The following is a 15,980-nucleotide window of genomic DNA, read 5'->3' as shown; positions in this document are numbered from 1 at the left end:
AAGTTCAACATGTTGTGGGTGTGTTCGGATTGACGTGTCGCGGAAGACCGACACGGATGAGGCACCAAGATGTGCCGAGAACGGTAGCGGAAGTTCGACTGGAGCCAGCGCGAGGGCGACAGGTGAGAAAAAGTTCAAAGTTGGAAAATGTGTGCTAGTCCACAGAATGCTCGATGTACGATCAGAGACAGAGCCCCTTGTGTTGCAGGGGGGCTGCGGAGGTGTGGTCTGTCCAGAAGCACAGTGTGAAAAATGATGTCAATCGTCAGACGGAATGTGTGAATGTTCACTGCTCGTAGTCACTCCACTCAAAATGGTGTGTGGATAAGGTGAATGACGTGGCATAAAACACTGAGGTGTAGCAGTAGGACGGAGATGGAGGTCAGGCACAGATAACAAGCTATTGTTCCTGTTCCAGGCCGAAGTATCAAAGCAGGAAGGCATGTGCTGATGCAGAACTGAGGCAGGTGCGGGCATGGTTGGGTGCTGAGGAGGTTGACCTGTGAACAAAGCAGTTCTGGCCACGTGGTAGGAATCCACGTGGTATTGCACGGATTGCGGCATGGCGAATCATTGTCCTGGCAGTGGTAGGTTGTCCAACGAAGCATCTGCAGAAATCGGCATTGGTCCCACACTGCACGGAGATCCGTAAGAGGTAACTGCACTGTCGATGAGGGAGGGCACATGTGGTGGGAACAAAGGCGTCTGATAGCCGGAGTCATGCACACTCCTAACCTCACTTATTGTTGCAGGCTCGAAAATATCCAGCAAAATCAGCGTAATCGTCGAGTGAGAGGCATCGTGTTGCAGTCCTGGCTAATGTACATCGCCCGCAACACGATGCATGTCGATCACAAAATCCAGCATTAGGCGTTGGGCCGAAGCCATTGTTCGAAAGTAGTTTTGATGTAATACACGCAAAAATAACCAACGTGGGGTCCACGGACACAGTAAAACGGCGAAAACGGAAGACGTTACAACTTGGGGCCACCAGTGGGGTGGATGCTTGGGTCAGTTACACCAAACAACGCCTTATTATCAGGAGTTCATTTATTCACCTCTTTACACAAGCAAGGCTTACAAAGAACTGGATGGCAGAACTGCACAAAGATAATGTTTAGCTTAGTTCAAAGACGATACTCAGATCGATACTGGTGTCGACCTCATCGGCGCCACAAGGGCATTGGTTGGCTTTACTAGATATACAGGGAGCGATACCGCACAATAAACTCGATTTTGGTGCGGGCAGTGGCGGGTTAGACCCACAAGTTTTCAAGGGGATAGCTGGGGTTAACAACGACACATCTGAAGACAATGTGATACTTTCAAGCATCTTTGATGATAGCTGCTTTGAAGCTAGCAGTGAAACTGCTGAAGGTGGAACTTTATCCCATAGTCATGAACCTTGACCTGCATTCTCTGGTGGGACCTAATCAGAAGATGTGCCCAGCTAAAGGGGGAGAGAACATGTGGTTGTAGTGAAAACTGAGAGTTTTTGAAAAAAGCAGATGAGCTTCATTCATTAAAAATGTTTTTAATGTGAGATGAATACAATGAAAAAGTGTTATTAATAGAAAGAAAAATAGAAATCGTGGAGAAGAGCATAATCTTAAAATGAAAATGATGAATAAGTTCAAAACATAATGGAGCAAACTTCAGGCTAATGTGCTTGAGAAATTTGAGTTTTGTGGATGAATAAGAAAATATTCATATGTATGAAACATCTTTTATTTCCTTGATATTTTTTCAAGTGGGCTATATGTTCTTGTTCCTTGTATGGCAAAATATTTGTGTTTATCATCAGTACTAAGTTTTGTTAATACCACATTCTAATATTTATCTGAATTTGCAATATTATAAAATAAGAATTTTTATTAGAAATAATCTAAACATTGCATGACTTTGTATAATAATTTAAGAAACAAAATGAAATTACACATAAATAAAATGAGTCACTTTTAACTGCACTAGTGACAATCTGGTAGCTTATTTATTCATTTAAGAAGAAAAAGTCTCTAGCAAACTATGTACAATTTAATTAAAGCATTTAAGTATAATAGACCTTGTGACAGCTTGATCTGAAGCATCTGCTTCTGGCTGAAATGCAAATGTCATTCACCTCCACAGCATCAGGGTGAAACCCATCTCTAACATCTATTCCAAACTTGTGTAGAACTGCAGCAGCCACAATAACATTCCCAAACTTGAATGAGATTTTCACTCTGCAGCGGAGTGTGCGCTGATATGAAACTTCCTGGCAGATTAAAACTGTGTGCCCGACCGAGTTCGAGTCTCGGTCGGGCACACAGTTTTAATCTGCCAGGAAGTTTCATTCCCAAACTTGTTTGGTTTAAATCACATTTTTTTAGATAAATTTGGAAAAATTTCTTTCAAACACCAAATGCTCGCTCAATTACACATCTGGTTGCAATTTGGGCTCTATTGTAGTGCTGTTCGGCTTCTGTGAGGGCTTGGAGCACAGGCATCATAAGAAGTTCGGGAGAGCATATCCACTATCTCCAACAAGCAACCCATCATATTGTCCCTATTCAAATTCTACAGCAACTCTACTATTGGTCCAAATGTGTGCGTCATGCGTGGAACCTGGCCAGTGGCTTACCATGTTCAAACTCTTCATATTGGCATCACAGATGGTTTGTGTATTGATAGAAAAGAAATTCTTGTAATTTCTGTATAGTTCTGCTCGTACACCAGAAGTGCAAAGTATGGGTATATGTACACAATTATAGCCCCTTTGACGTTTGGGAATCCACCATTTCTTTCCAGTTACCTTTTGTTCTTTGATATACTTTCTTGGCTCTGTGGCCTGGACACATACAGTGGCTTTAAGGTAATTAAACTGTTTATCACACTGTTAAAAGCTCTTCCAGCAGTAGTGCAACGAATATTAATGAGATCCCCAGCTATGATTTGATAAGTACCTGTGCGAAAGATTTGCAGTCCACAAAGAAGTTGCAGCCTAGGAGACAAGCATGGTTCCTGTCAGAATTATGCTGCAGTAATGGTTCCAGCATACCAGGCAGCAACTCAAAAGATTCCTTACGAAACCCAAACCACTCTTTGAAATCACTGTCACTATACATCACAAATGGGTCTCTTCTCTCCAGTACAACCCTCATTCTTGGGATGTTCACCTCTTCCTCCATCTCCATATATTCTTCGTAGTTCAGGTAATCCATAGAATTCGACACTTAAAATGCAGAACTCAAAGATCACACCTCACTCTCATACTTTACTCCTGCTACTGCCTAGGAGTAAATTTTGGCCTTCTTTCCTCCTTAAGTTACTAACATATTAGTGTACTCTTCAGTGGTGCTCTCCACCAGCAATGGAGTAAACACATTTACTTCGGAAGAAAATGAAAAATTTACTCCTGGAGTAATTTACTGCTTTAGTTCAGTGCTATGAAGTGGAAGTCGCTGATTTCCTTCTTGCTTAGTAACTTACTACGTTAGTTTCACTTACTCCTGGTTGGCGCTTGCCTACCTAGAGCTGAATAATATTCTACTCTGGGGAGTCTGCTCCTTCATTTACAACAGTAAAATATCTGGTGGCAGAGTTGAAGTGAGGCTGTATGAAGTGCCAAGATGAACATCGCAGTTGTCAACCAAATGAGGTGACCATGTCAGAAACTGTGAAGAAAAGTCACAAAATGGCTTTGAATGACCATTGACAGAAGATGCACGAGTATTTCAAAAAGTGCTGTATATTATATACTAGCTGAAAATTTGGACATGAGTGAGGCATGTCAAGATGGGTGCTACGTTGACTCACAATGGAACAAAAACAGCATAATAAGGATGCTTCAGTCGAGTGTTTCGTGCTGTTTCACTGCAATAAAGCCAACTTTTTGTGTCAATTAATAACTATGGATGAAACATGGGTCTATTACCTCAAACCTGAGAGGAAAAAACATTAAAAACAGTGGATTGAAAGGGGAAGATCAGTAAGTTCCAATGAAGGTGAAAACAGTTCCATCTGTGGGCAAGGTCATGGCATCATTGTTTCGGTATGAGTGTGGGATAATTTTGTTGATTATTTTCAAAAAGAAAAAGCAATCAATGTAGAGTTATTGGAGCATTTGAGTGATGAAATCAAACAAAAATTGTCATGTTTGATGGGTGGGTGGGGGGGCTGTTTTGCTTCATCATGACAGTGCACCAGTTATTGCCACGTCCAAAGTCAGTGGATTGAAGTTCAAATTGCTTACTCATGCACCCTATTTACCAGATTTAGTCTGCTCTCATTGTTTCTCTTTCCAAACTTGAAGCAATGGCTTGGTGGTAAATCTACCAAAAATGAAGAGATGGAATCTGCAGCTGACAGATTTTTTGTAGAGTCCAGGGAAACAGGGTATCAAAGCTGCTGAAAGGAGACTATGTAGAGAAATAAAGATGTTTTTCCCTAAATTTTTGTGTTTACTTTGTTAGGTTGGATACTTATGGGACAGGTCTTGTGTGTTTTCCTTACAAAATAAATTTATATAGTTCTTGTAGAGAGGAAGATATCTATACATATTATAAAAAATGTGGTGTGTGTGTGTGTGTGTGTGTGTGTGTGTGTGTGTGTTCCATAACTCTGCCTATACTACTGCACCAATTTCAACTGAACTTGTACACACATCCCTTGATGTCAGGCAGCAGTTGCTGTCGGGGCAAGAACCACCTACCTATCGTAATTCAGGAGTACACACATCCATTGATGTCAGGCAGCAGTTGCTGTTGGGGCAAGAACCACCTACCTATCGTAATTCAGGAGATATTACATCATAAACAATGAGTTGTGTGAAAAACTGCCACATTTTGTATTATGTTTAAATTTGTTATTTCTGTGCCACTAATTCTGTTCACAATAAATTTTGCAGACAGTTTCCTCATATGAGGCTAAATGCACCTACAAAATTATATCATGGTACCACACATGTTTCAGGAGATATGATGTCATAAACATTGAGATGCATGAAAAACTGCCACATTGTGCAGGACATTGAGATTTGTTACTTCTTTGGTACTGACTCCGAATCACATTCTGTAGACAATATCCACATATGCTGCTGAATGTATCTACAAAAATGAATGGGGGTTTTGTCATATAGTTTTAAATAATATGGTACCTAGTGAGAACATGTTAAACTGTCAGTGAAGTGTTACTACTTTGTTGATGAGTGTTTTAATTACTCCTGCAGGGTTTCTGAGGCAATGATTTTTGGTGCATGGATGCTTGGACAATCACTAGCATTTGCTCCAAATTTTAGCACAGCCAAAATGGCTGCAGCTAGACTTTTTGCTTTAATGGACAGGAAACCAACAATTGGTGTAACATTTGGAGATAAAATGTTGGTAAGTTAGTAATTATTACTCAAAAATGGATAACTGTGGTAAATGTGGGTTTTTACTGGTATGTACCAACTTTACCAATTTCCCTTTATTATAACTTCTGATAAAATTGTTGTACTGCAATATAATTAGTGTATGTATTATGTAGTCTTCAGGGGCAGGAAAAAGGGCACATGCTTAATTTGCAGGGGAACCCTTGAGTCTATCAGAAGGTCTCAAACTGCCTGACATATGCTTTAGCTGTGCAGCATATGGGGTGTTTCTGTAAAAGTATCCCATGTTTGTATAGGAGATAGCACTTGTTAAAAAGAGGGAAACATCCTGTGAACATAAGTCTGGAAACAAAACCTTGTTGAGATATTGGCCATTCTGTCCTATGATAGTCATTTGTCTGTTTACTACTATCACTACTACTACTGCTGTTGGAGATGTTCAATGCGGTTAGCACTCATTCTTACAGTTACTTCAGCCATCTTTCATAAAGAATCAAGAACTCATCTGACCTGTCTTGGATGCCCTTGAACGTGGTCACGTGCATGAGGCTCATGCTCCTCTAATGTGTGTCCATTTTCAATGGGTCTTGAACACAGCAATGTCTTTAAATTTCTTCACCACCAGGAATGAGAGGGATTACAGTCAGCTGAAAAGGCTGCCACATTACTAGACATTCTCAACCAATGTTTGTGTTTGATACTGTCACACAAGCTGTAGACAATAGAGTGATGTCTTATCCTACAAAACCACAACCATCGTCTTCCTAAGGATAATGTTGTCCAATAGGGTAGGTAGTCTGCAGCTCATGGCCTCATGGAAGCATTCTCACTTCCTGAGCCCAGGGTCCCAGATTCAATTCCCGGCGGGGTCAGGGATTCTCATCTGTTCCGAGATGACCGGGTGTTGTTGTGTCATCTTAATCATCATCATCATCATCATCATCATCATAATCATTCATCCCCATTACAGTTGGAGGAAGGCAATGGCAAACCACCTGCATTAGGACCTTGCCTAGTATGGTGGTGAGGTCTCCCGCACTGTTCCCCTATGCTCTGCCAAGAAGCATGGGACTTAATTTCCATTTTTCCAATAGGATAGGTAATTTGTCACACAGAAATTGGTGACAAACAACAGATGTTAATTAATAGAGAAAAGTGTATGGCCCTATTAGTCCATCACCCATAATTTCTGCTCACACAGTGATACTAATGTGAGCTTGATGCCTTCGTTCCATGCTACTAACGAATGATGCAAGCGAGAGGCAACAGGTGTTACAGGATTCAAGCCAGCTCTTTGCTTCTGCAGAGTAGATACAGAACAATGTGGAATTGCCATATTTATCAATAACTGTTTTAAACTCAAGGATGGTGAAAATAATGATTTGTTTATAAAGAAGCATCTGGAAGACAAGTGGAATTTCATAAAATGATTTTTATAGTAGTGACTGCACACTAAACACATGCAGGGGATTTTAATCTGTTTAGAAATAAACTCTGTTAGCATATTTAAAAATTAAAAAGAATATGTAAATAAATTTTCATAAATTTGTCCCACTTAATGTATGTTGCCCTCAATGTAACTCCTGCAGTATTGTTTTTAGTCAGTGTAACTAATTGATCTATGTCAATTTTTGGCAACATTTTTATAAAGAACAAAATCATATCACAAAACCAATATGACAGACCCATGAGCTAACAAATCAGTTGTCTAATTAAGAGGTGATGATGTGTAGTGTCTCCTAAACTTTCATCTTTAGTTCATTTGCTTTCACTAGTGTGCATTAATGACTTTGATCAGTGATACTGCCAGATGGTGGATTTGTTTGGTATGCATGTAAAACAAATATTGTTATGAATAAATAGTTTTTGAAAGGACTTTCAATGGGACAGAGTGAAATGGCGCAGTGGTAGGCACAATGGACTCGCATTCTAGAGGGCACGGTTGAAACCCAAGTCCGGCCATCCTGATTTAGGTTTATGGTAAACTTCCCTAAATCACTTTAGGCAAAGGCTGGGATGGTTCCTTTGGCATTGCATGGTCAACTTCCTTCCCAATCCCTCCCTAATCTGATGGAACCGATGACCTCGCTGTTTGGTCCCCTCCCCCAAATCAATCAACCAAACAACTCTCAATGGATGTGCCACTGACATTCATCATTTATTAAACTTTGAGAAGGCTCACTATATATAGTTTGGAACATTTAAGAAATTACTGCACAGCATATGTATAAAATGTTAAGATATGATTACAAATGTGTTTGATGGTATTAAAATTTTTGGCATTACAACTTAGAAGAGGTGCTTCCCACAGAATTTCTCAACTTTGGAACTTGAGCTAGGACAGAAAAATTAACCTCGCCAGATTGCTGAGCACCATTCTGTTGACTCTGTCAGCTTATGAATGCTTTAACACTTACTCCTCATACATCACACAGCTGATAGAGAGTTAGCCTCATTTTGTCCTTCACTTGATAAACCCCTTCCTCGACAGTTCTTGTGTCTGAATAGAGAACTAGTTTACCTTTGTACTTCTTTGTGAAGCAATACATCATCAAGAAAATATTGTCTTAAATGGCCTAATTATGATTGCTGTCTTTACACTCATCCCATTGATCACTGTGGACTCATCCACCTGTATAGATACCTTTAACCCTAGACATTCATTAGGCTTTGGGGATATTTGAATGTTTTTAAACAATGCAAGATTTTAAACATTTAAACAAATAAAAAACAGCAAAATTTGCTGTGTATTTGTAATTTATGCATTACAAAAATAACAACTCGCAAATTATCATCAGAGAGATAATAGTACAGATTAGCAAAATAGCTAGTTGGAAAAACACACCCCATTTTTCAGAAATTGGATACAAAGTCAGCTTTGGGTTTACTGCTCATTATTTCTGAGTAGAGTGGCTGGTGCACTCCATAATTCAATCACTTTCAACTTGCATGCATTTCATGCAGATCTTCCAAGCAGACTCTAAACCAGTAGTAATGTCACAATTTTGACAGGGAAATCTTGTTTTCCTCTTCAGATGAGGTGGGCAAAATGCACATTTTTTCGTTTTTCAAACTGTTCTTTCAGTGTCTGTGGCTCTTTTTGTATGTGAAGCATTTTCTCGTGGTGTCACTGAGCTCTCATGGCAAGCATTGTGTAGAAAGTCTATGCTTCATATGAGGCTCAGCCAGATCTTTTGCTAGACTCTACATGAAGATTAATCTTGTCATTACTTCTGCCCTTACATAAGCTTTATATATCACAGAAGAATTCATATCACAAGCAACATCCACTAATGTGAAGGAAGTGGCCAAAGGCCATCTTTTTGTCTGGCAACTTGAAGAATAAGCTGCACACCTTTGGTCAAGACAGTCCACACCACCTTTTGTCATATTATAGAGCATGATGATCTCAGCTTGTCCTGATTCAGGATCATTGTTTACTGCATGGTGCACAGAAGAGATCGGTATTGCAGCTTTTGACTTTTAGTGCAAGACGGAAACAAGTGTCATGTCTTCTGTAAAATCATATACAGTTGGTCTTAACTCCTCATTTCATATTAGATAGAAACTGCTGTGGTATCTCCTTTTCAGAGTGCTGACATATGTGAGGCCTTATTTCAAAAATTCATTGACAAGTTCTACTAGTGAGTACCAGTTGTCACCTGTAACACTTCTTCATGAGTTTTCAGTAGAGTTCACCAAATGAAGAACAGCTTGCATGGAAACACTGACCTTTCTCACACACTGAAGTGCCAAGGAAACTGGTATAAGCATGTGTATTCAAATATAGAGATAGGTAAACAGGTAGAATATGGCACTGTGGCCGGCAATGCCTGTTGCAGTTATTAAATCAGTTACTGCTGCTACAATGGCAGGATATTGATATTTAAGTGAGTCTGAAGGTGGTGTTACAGTTGGCTCATGAGCGATGGAACACACCATCCAAGATAGCAGTGAAGTGGGGATTTTCCAGTATGACCATTCCACAAGTATACCGTGAATATCAGGAATCCGGTAAAACATCAAATCACCGACATCACTGCAGCCAGGAAAAAGATCCTGGGAGAATGGGACCAGCAACTACTGAAGACAATAGTTCAATGTGACAGAAGTGCAGCCCTTCCGCAAATTGCTGCAGATTTCAGTGCTGAGCCATCAACAAGTGTCAGTGTGCCAACCATTTAACAAAACAGCATGGATATGGGCTTTCGGAGCTGAAGGACCACTCATGTACCCTTGATGACTGTATGACACAAATATTTATGCCTGACCTGAGCCCATCAACCCCAAGATTGAGCTGTTGATGACTGGAAACATGTTGCCTAGATGGGTTAGTTTCATTTCAAATTGTATCGAGCAAACGGACGTGTACAGGTATGGAGACAACCTCATGAATCCATGGACCCTTGATGTCAGCAGGGGACTGTTCAAGCTAGTGGAAGATCTGTAATGGTGTGGGGCATTTGCAGCTGTAATGATATGAGACCCCTGATATGTCTGTATATGACTCTGACAAGTGACATGTACATAAGCGTCCTGTCTGATCACCTTCATCCATTCATGTCCATTGTGCATTCTGACAAACTTGGGAAATGTGATGCCCCACATGTCCAGAATTGCTACAGAGTGGCTGCAGGAACACTCTTCTGAGTTTAAACATTTCCACTGGGCATTATTGAGCATATCTGGGACACCTTGCAATGTGCTGTTCAGAAGAGATCTCCACCTCCTCATGCTCTTACGGATTTATGGACAGCCCTGCAGGACTCATGGTGTCAGTTCGCTCCGGCACTACTTCAGATGTTAGTTGAGTCCATGTCATGTCATGTTGCAGCACTTCTGTGTGCTCTCTGGGACCCTACACGATATTAGGCAGGTGTACCAGTTTTTGTTTTTTTGGCTCTTCGGTGTAGTTTGAAAGGGTGTGACAATCACTGACTGTTCCAGAATAAATGTACACATTATACAAGCAATTTATATGAGCATCAGTCAAGCACTGAATTTTCAAGCCATATTTTGTCAGTTTGTTTGGCATGTACATTCTTACCACACACTTTTGATGGAAAGGTATAAGTATTTCATGAACTTACACTGTTGCACCTACAGGGTAGGAAAGTTAACTTTTTTCAGTGAAACATAGAAAGATTTGTGAAATTGCTGCTGACTTGTCTACTTTCTTTGTCTTCTCCTGATCATCTGGATTGTCAAATCGCAATGCAGATAGTAAAAACAGAAGTCATTCTTTACTAACAGTGCATCTGAAATATCTGTGCCTATCCCATCGGTTGCAAAGAAGCTGTAAATCAATTCGTTTGAAAGTGGGTGAATACACTAATTCACCAGTTAGTGTCTTCAGTTCACTGACATCAATGTCTTGCAGATAGGACCAGTGATCATTTGCATACTGTGCTGTAAGTTTAGATATTTTTGGATTTGTCCATAAAATGATTTTCTCTAGAATAACTTGGATAAAGAACAGTTTCCATACCTCCAAAACAGCAAGGCTTTATCTTGGACTTTTCGCCATTTATCACAGTCCAGGAAGCTGCAAGATGATGATGTTTTGCCTTGTTCTTACAGTAGTTGGTGACTGCTGCTTTTTTTCTGGAAAAAAACATCTGTTCTTACTGAAGAAGTAAGCTTCTACACCATATCACCTGTCACATCTTCATCACTTTCTGTTACCTACACTGAATTAGTACCGTGATCACTAAAGATCTCAAAATCAGGGTCATTATCACTGTCGTCAAAGTCTTCATCTGAGGATTCACTGAGATGTTCTTGAAAATTCAAATATGTCTTACGTAAAACATATTCCATAGAATGTCAAGCTTTTCTCACCATGGAGACACTGTAGCATTCAACAGAACAACAAGAAGCAAATACTATCGTTCTTCTGTGAGACTCTCAAGACCCATAAATAAGAAACAGAGAGCAGCAACAATGCAAGAGTTCTAGCATATACAGCTTGTCAACCAATAGGAATGTGCACAAAAGAGTCCATTTTGCTTCATATTTATGTGTGAAACAACACAAGATGAAAAGTTGTTGCCATCTGACATAGCAGTTAAGGGTTAAATTAGTTGACACAGGTATTAACTATCAAATCAGGATTGTAATTATTTGGAATAGAGAATATGAAAATAAAAGACCTAGAATTGTACAAAGAATTATTACAGATGTGTCACCAATAAATTAAAAATTATCATTTTTTAGGGAGCTGAAACACACACACACACACACACACACACACACACACACACACACACACACACACACACACAGTAGTATATAATGTAAATGACCCACCCAATAGCCAGCAGGCATGGCCGAGCAGTTCTAGGCGCTTCACTCTGGAACCGTGTGACCGCTACGGTCGGAGGTTCGAATCCTGCCTCGGGCATGGATGTGTGTGATGTCCTTAGGTTAGTTAGGTTGAAGTAGTTCTAAGTGCTTGGGGACTGATGACCTCAGATGTTAAGTCCCATAGTGCTCAGAACCATTTTATTTTGACCCACACAATAGCTGTATGTGTTAGCATGGTGCTTATGGGATTTGGGAAGGTGATGCGCCCCCAATTGTATCTGCCTGGCAGACTAACAAGGGCCATAGCATTTGACAAGCTGGACGTGATTTTTAGGCCATTTCCTACATCTGAGTAGGTGATATGATGCTGGTACCCACATCATGCTACAGTTACACAATTTGGAAACATTTAGAAAATGTTTGCACACTTTCACATGGGTTAACACTAGATGCAGGCAATTGGGGTACACAAATTCCATCCTAAGAGAAAGGAGTGGTGACAGGATTGTCATCCGGCCACTTTTGACAAATAACATTTCCAGTTCCAATAATTAACATACCAATCCCATAAGGGTATGGGATAATGATCACAAAAAAGAAGGTGGATGCAAATTGCAAAAAAAGTCACAACATTTCTATGTTTTTAACAGCAACTGAATGGTGAAGTGAAGTATGATAAAGTGGACTTCAGATATCCAACGAGACCAGGTGTTCAAGTGCTCAAGTCTCTGAATCTCCTTGTGCCGTCTGGAAAGACAGTCGCACTTGTTGGGCCGAGTGGATGTGGAAAGTCCACATGCCTGCAGCTGCTGCAAAGATTGTATGATCCTCTAGCAGGAACTGTGGTGAGTTGCATTAGCTGATTTGAAGATTTACTTATTTTTTTAAGAACATTATTTGTTTATATATTTTGATCCATCTTTAAGCATTTTTATGCAATCGATGTCATCATAGGGAGCTTACATATATTGTAAAAATACATTTTGTTGACATAGCTGCAGTCCATATACTAATAATAATACAAGGCACATAAAATATGCACCATAAAACAATTTATTAGTTTTGTAATACATATAAAATAATAGAATCAAGAATCAAGAAGTATCAAATGAACCATTGACATACTAAGATAAATAAAAAACAGTTTACAGTTAGCAATAATTTAGTGTATCAGGTCACCTTTAGAACAGTCTTGAAATTCTGAAATATTGTATAAAGCCTTGTCTTTCAACCATTTTTCAGTTTTTGTTTTAGAGTTTAAGTGAGACATGATGTGCCTGAAAAGATAAAGTATTAAATAATTTTATGCTCAGGTATTCATGAGTAGACTGTGTTTTCTTTAATTTGGCTTTGGGTGTATCTAACAATCGAAAATCCAGGGTGGAATGTAACAGTATTATGAAAAGGAAAGTTTCTATTCACCATATAGAGGAGATGCTGAGTCGCAGATAGGCACAACGAAAAGACTCACAGAATAAGCTTTTGTCCAACAAGGCCTTTATCAGAAAAATAGACAAAAAACACACACACACACACACACACACACACACACACACACACACACACACACACACGCAACTCAAATTTTCTATTTTTGACAAAGGCCTTATTGGTGAAATGCTTATTTTGTGACAGTCTTCTTGTGCCTATCTGTGATTCAGCATCTCTGCTATATGGTGAGTAGCAGCTCTCCTTTTCATAATATTGTGGGCATATCTATCAGTTTCACTTGCCTAGTTTTATGTTGACAGCTTCCCTCAGGATGTAGTTATTTAAGCTTTTCTTTAATCTTTAGTAGGCAACAGTATATAAAAAGTGGTGGAACTGCCAATACTTTTAAGTCTTTAAAAAGCAGTCTGTAGGAGGCTTTAAAGTTTGTAACTCCCTGCTGCCGTTGGATAAGCAGCTGCAGCAGCAAGTCGTATACTCCTAGCTCACTCATTTGTTACATAGTTTAATTCTTAATTTCTTTGCGTGTTTTTGGTACTTGCATTGTTTAATTCATAAATTTCGGGCGTATTATAGTATTTGAGAGTTGTAGCATCGTGTTTTAGTACCTGAATAGTGTAAAATCGCGTAGTCTCCTTCCGCCGCCGAGCAGTGTGTCAGCAGTGCGCAAGTAGCAGCATTACTGCATTTACAAGGCAATCTTGTATTTTAATAACCGTTTAAATTTTGTGTCGATTTGTTTGTGCTCTCTGTAGATTAGATCAGACGTTCTTTGCACAACAGTTTTTAGCATGGATAGGGACTGCAACTGCTGTGTTTGGATGCAGGCTGAGTTGGCATCCCTTCGCTCCCAGCTTCAGGCAGTGTTGGCTTCGGTCACACAGCTTGAGGGTGTTGCCAATGGGCATCACTGTGGGGTTCCGGATGGGGGTTTGTCGGGGACGGCCAGCTCATCCCACGCATCCCCCGATCGGACTACGACTGTGGTTGCCCGGGATACTGCCCGCATTGAGGCTGATCCCTCACCTGTGGTAGAGTGGGAGGTCGTCTCAAGGTGTGGCAGGGGGCAAAAGACATTCCGGAGGGCTGAATGGAAGGCCTCTCCAGTTTGTCTGACGAACGGGTTTCAGGCTCTGTCTCACGCTGATACTGATCTTCGGCCTGACATGGCTGCTTGTCCTGTTCCAGAGGTTGCCCCACAGTCTGCAAGATCCGGGCGGTCGCAGAGGTTGGGCTTACTGGCAGTTGGCAGCTCCAACGTCAGGCGCGTAATGGGGCCCCTTAGGGATATGGCAGGAAGAGAGGGGAAGAAAACCAATGTGCACTCCGTGTGCATACCGGGGGGGAGTCATTCCAGATGTGGAAAGGGTCCTTCCGGATGCCATGAAGGGTACAGGGTGCACCCATCTGCAGGTGGTCGCTCATATCGGCACCAATGATGTGTGTCGCTATGGATCCGAGGAAATTCTCTCTGGCTTCTGGCGGCTATCTGATTTGGTGAAGACTGCCAGTCTTGCTCTAGTGGGATGAAAGCAGAGCTCACCATCTGCAGCATCGTCAACAGGATTGACTGCGGACCTTTGGTACAGAGCCGAGTGGAGGGTCTGAATCAGAGGCTGAGACGGTTCTGCGACTGTGTGGGCTGCAGATTCCTTGACTTGCGCCATAGGGTGGTGGGGTTTCGGGTTCCGCTGGATAGGTCAGGAGTCCACTACACGCAACAAGCGACTACACGGGTAGCGGGGGTTGTGTGGCGTGGGCTGGGCGGTTTTTTAGGTTAGATGGCCTTGGGCAAGTACAGAAAGGGCAACAGCCTCAACGGATGCAGGGCAAAGTAAGGACATGCGGGGACCAAGCAGCAATCGGTATTGTAATTGTAAACTGTCGAAGTTGCGTTGGTAAAGTACCGGAACTTCAAGCGCTGATAGAAAGCACCGAAGCTGAAATCGTTATAGGTACAGAAAGCTGTCTGAAGCCAGAGATAAATACTGCCGAAATTTTTACAAAGGTACAGACGGTGTTTAGAAAGGATAGATTGCATGCAACCGGTGGTGGAGTGTTCGTCGCTGTTAGTAGTAGTTTATCCTGTAGTGAAGTAGAAGTGGATAGTTCCTGTGAATTATTATGGGTGGAGGTTACACTCAACAACCGAGCTAGGTTAATAATTGGCTCCTTTTACTGACCTCCCGACTCAGCAGCATTAGTGGCAGAACAACTGAGAGAAAATTTGGAATACATTTCACATAAATTTTCTCAGCATGTTATAGTCTTAGGTGGAGATTTCAATTTACCAGATATAGACTGGGACACTCAGATGTTTAGGAAGGGTGGTAAGGACAGAGCATCGAGTGACGTTATACTGAGTGCACTATCCGAAAATTACCTCGAGCAATTAAACAGAGAACCGACTCGTGGAGATAACATCTTGGACCTACTTTTCGACTCTGTATGTACAGAACAGGGAATCAGTGATCATAAGGCCGTTGCAGCATCCCTGAATATGGAAGTTAGTAGGAATATAAAAAAAGGGAGGAAGGTTTATCTGTTTAGCAAGAGTAATAGAAGGCAGATTTCAGACTACCTAACAGATCAAAACGAAAATTTCTGTTCCGACACTGACAATCTTGAGTGTTTATGGAAAAAGTTCAAGGCAATCGTAAAATGCGTTTTAGACAGGTACGTGCCGAGTAAAACTGTGAGGGATGGGAAAAACCCACCGTGGTACAACAACAAAGTTAGGAAACTACTGCGAAAGCAAAGAGAGCTTCACTCTAAGTTTAAATGCAGCCAAAACCTCTCAGACAAACAGAAGCTAAACGATGTCAAAGTTAGCGTAAGGAGGGCTATGCGTGAAGCGTTCAGTGAATTCGAAAGT

The 15,980-nt window shown here is 40.9% G+C and overlaps 1 protein-coding gene across 1 annotated transcript in view; it reads left to right on the top strand.

Annotated features, from left to right (window-relative positions):
• Positions 1-15,980, top strand: part of LOC124804898 (multidrug resistance protein homolog 49-like) — a 384,892-nt gene that overhangs the window by 347,867 nt on the left and 21,045 nt on the right. The window contains exons 20-21 of the mRNA XM_047265271.1: positions 5,207-5,360; positions 12,307-12,501. Of these exons, the coding sequence (XP_047121227.1) occupies positions 5,207-5,360; positions 12,307-12,501 (349 nt within the window). The remainder of the gene's footprint in view (positions 1-5,206; positions 5,361-12,306; positions 12,502-15,980) is intronic.

The sequence above is a fragment of the Schistocerca piceifrons genome, chromosome 7 (genome assembly GCF_021461385.2).
Source record: "Schistocerca piceifrons isolate TAMUIC-IGC-003096 chromosome 7, iqSchPice1.1, whole genome shotgun sequence".
In the NCBI taxonomy this organism is placed as follows: domain Eukaryota; kingdom Metazoa; phylum Arthropoda; class Insecta; order Orthoptera; family Acrididae; genus Schistocerca; species Schistocerca piceifrons.
Note: the sequence above shows the minus strand (reverse complement) of the source record. Positions and strands in the feature narration are given on the sequence as shown.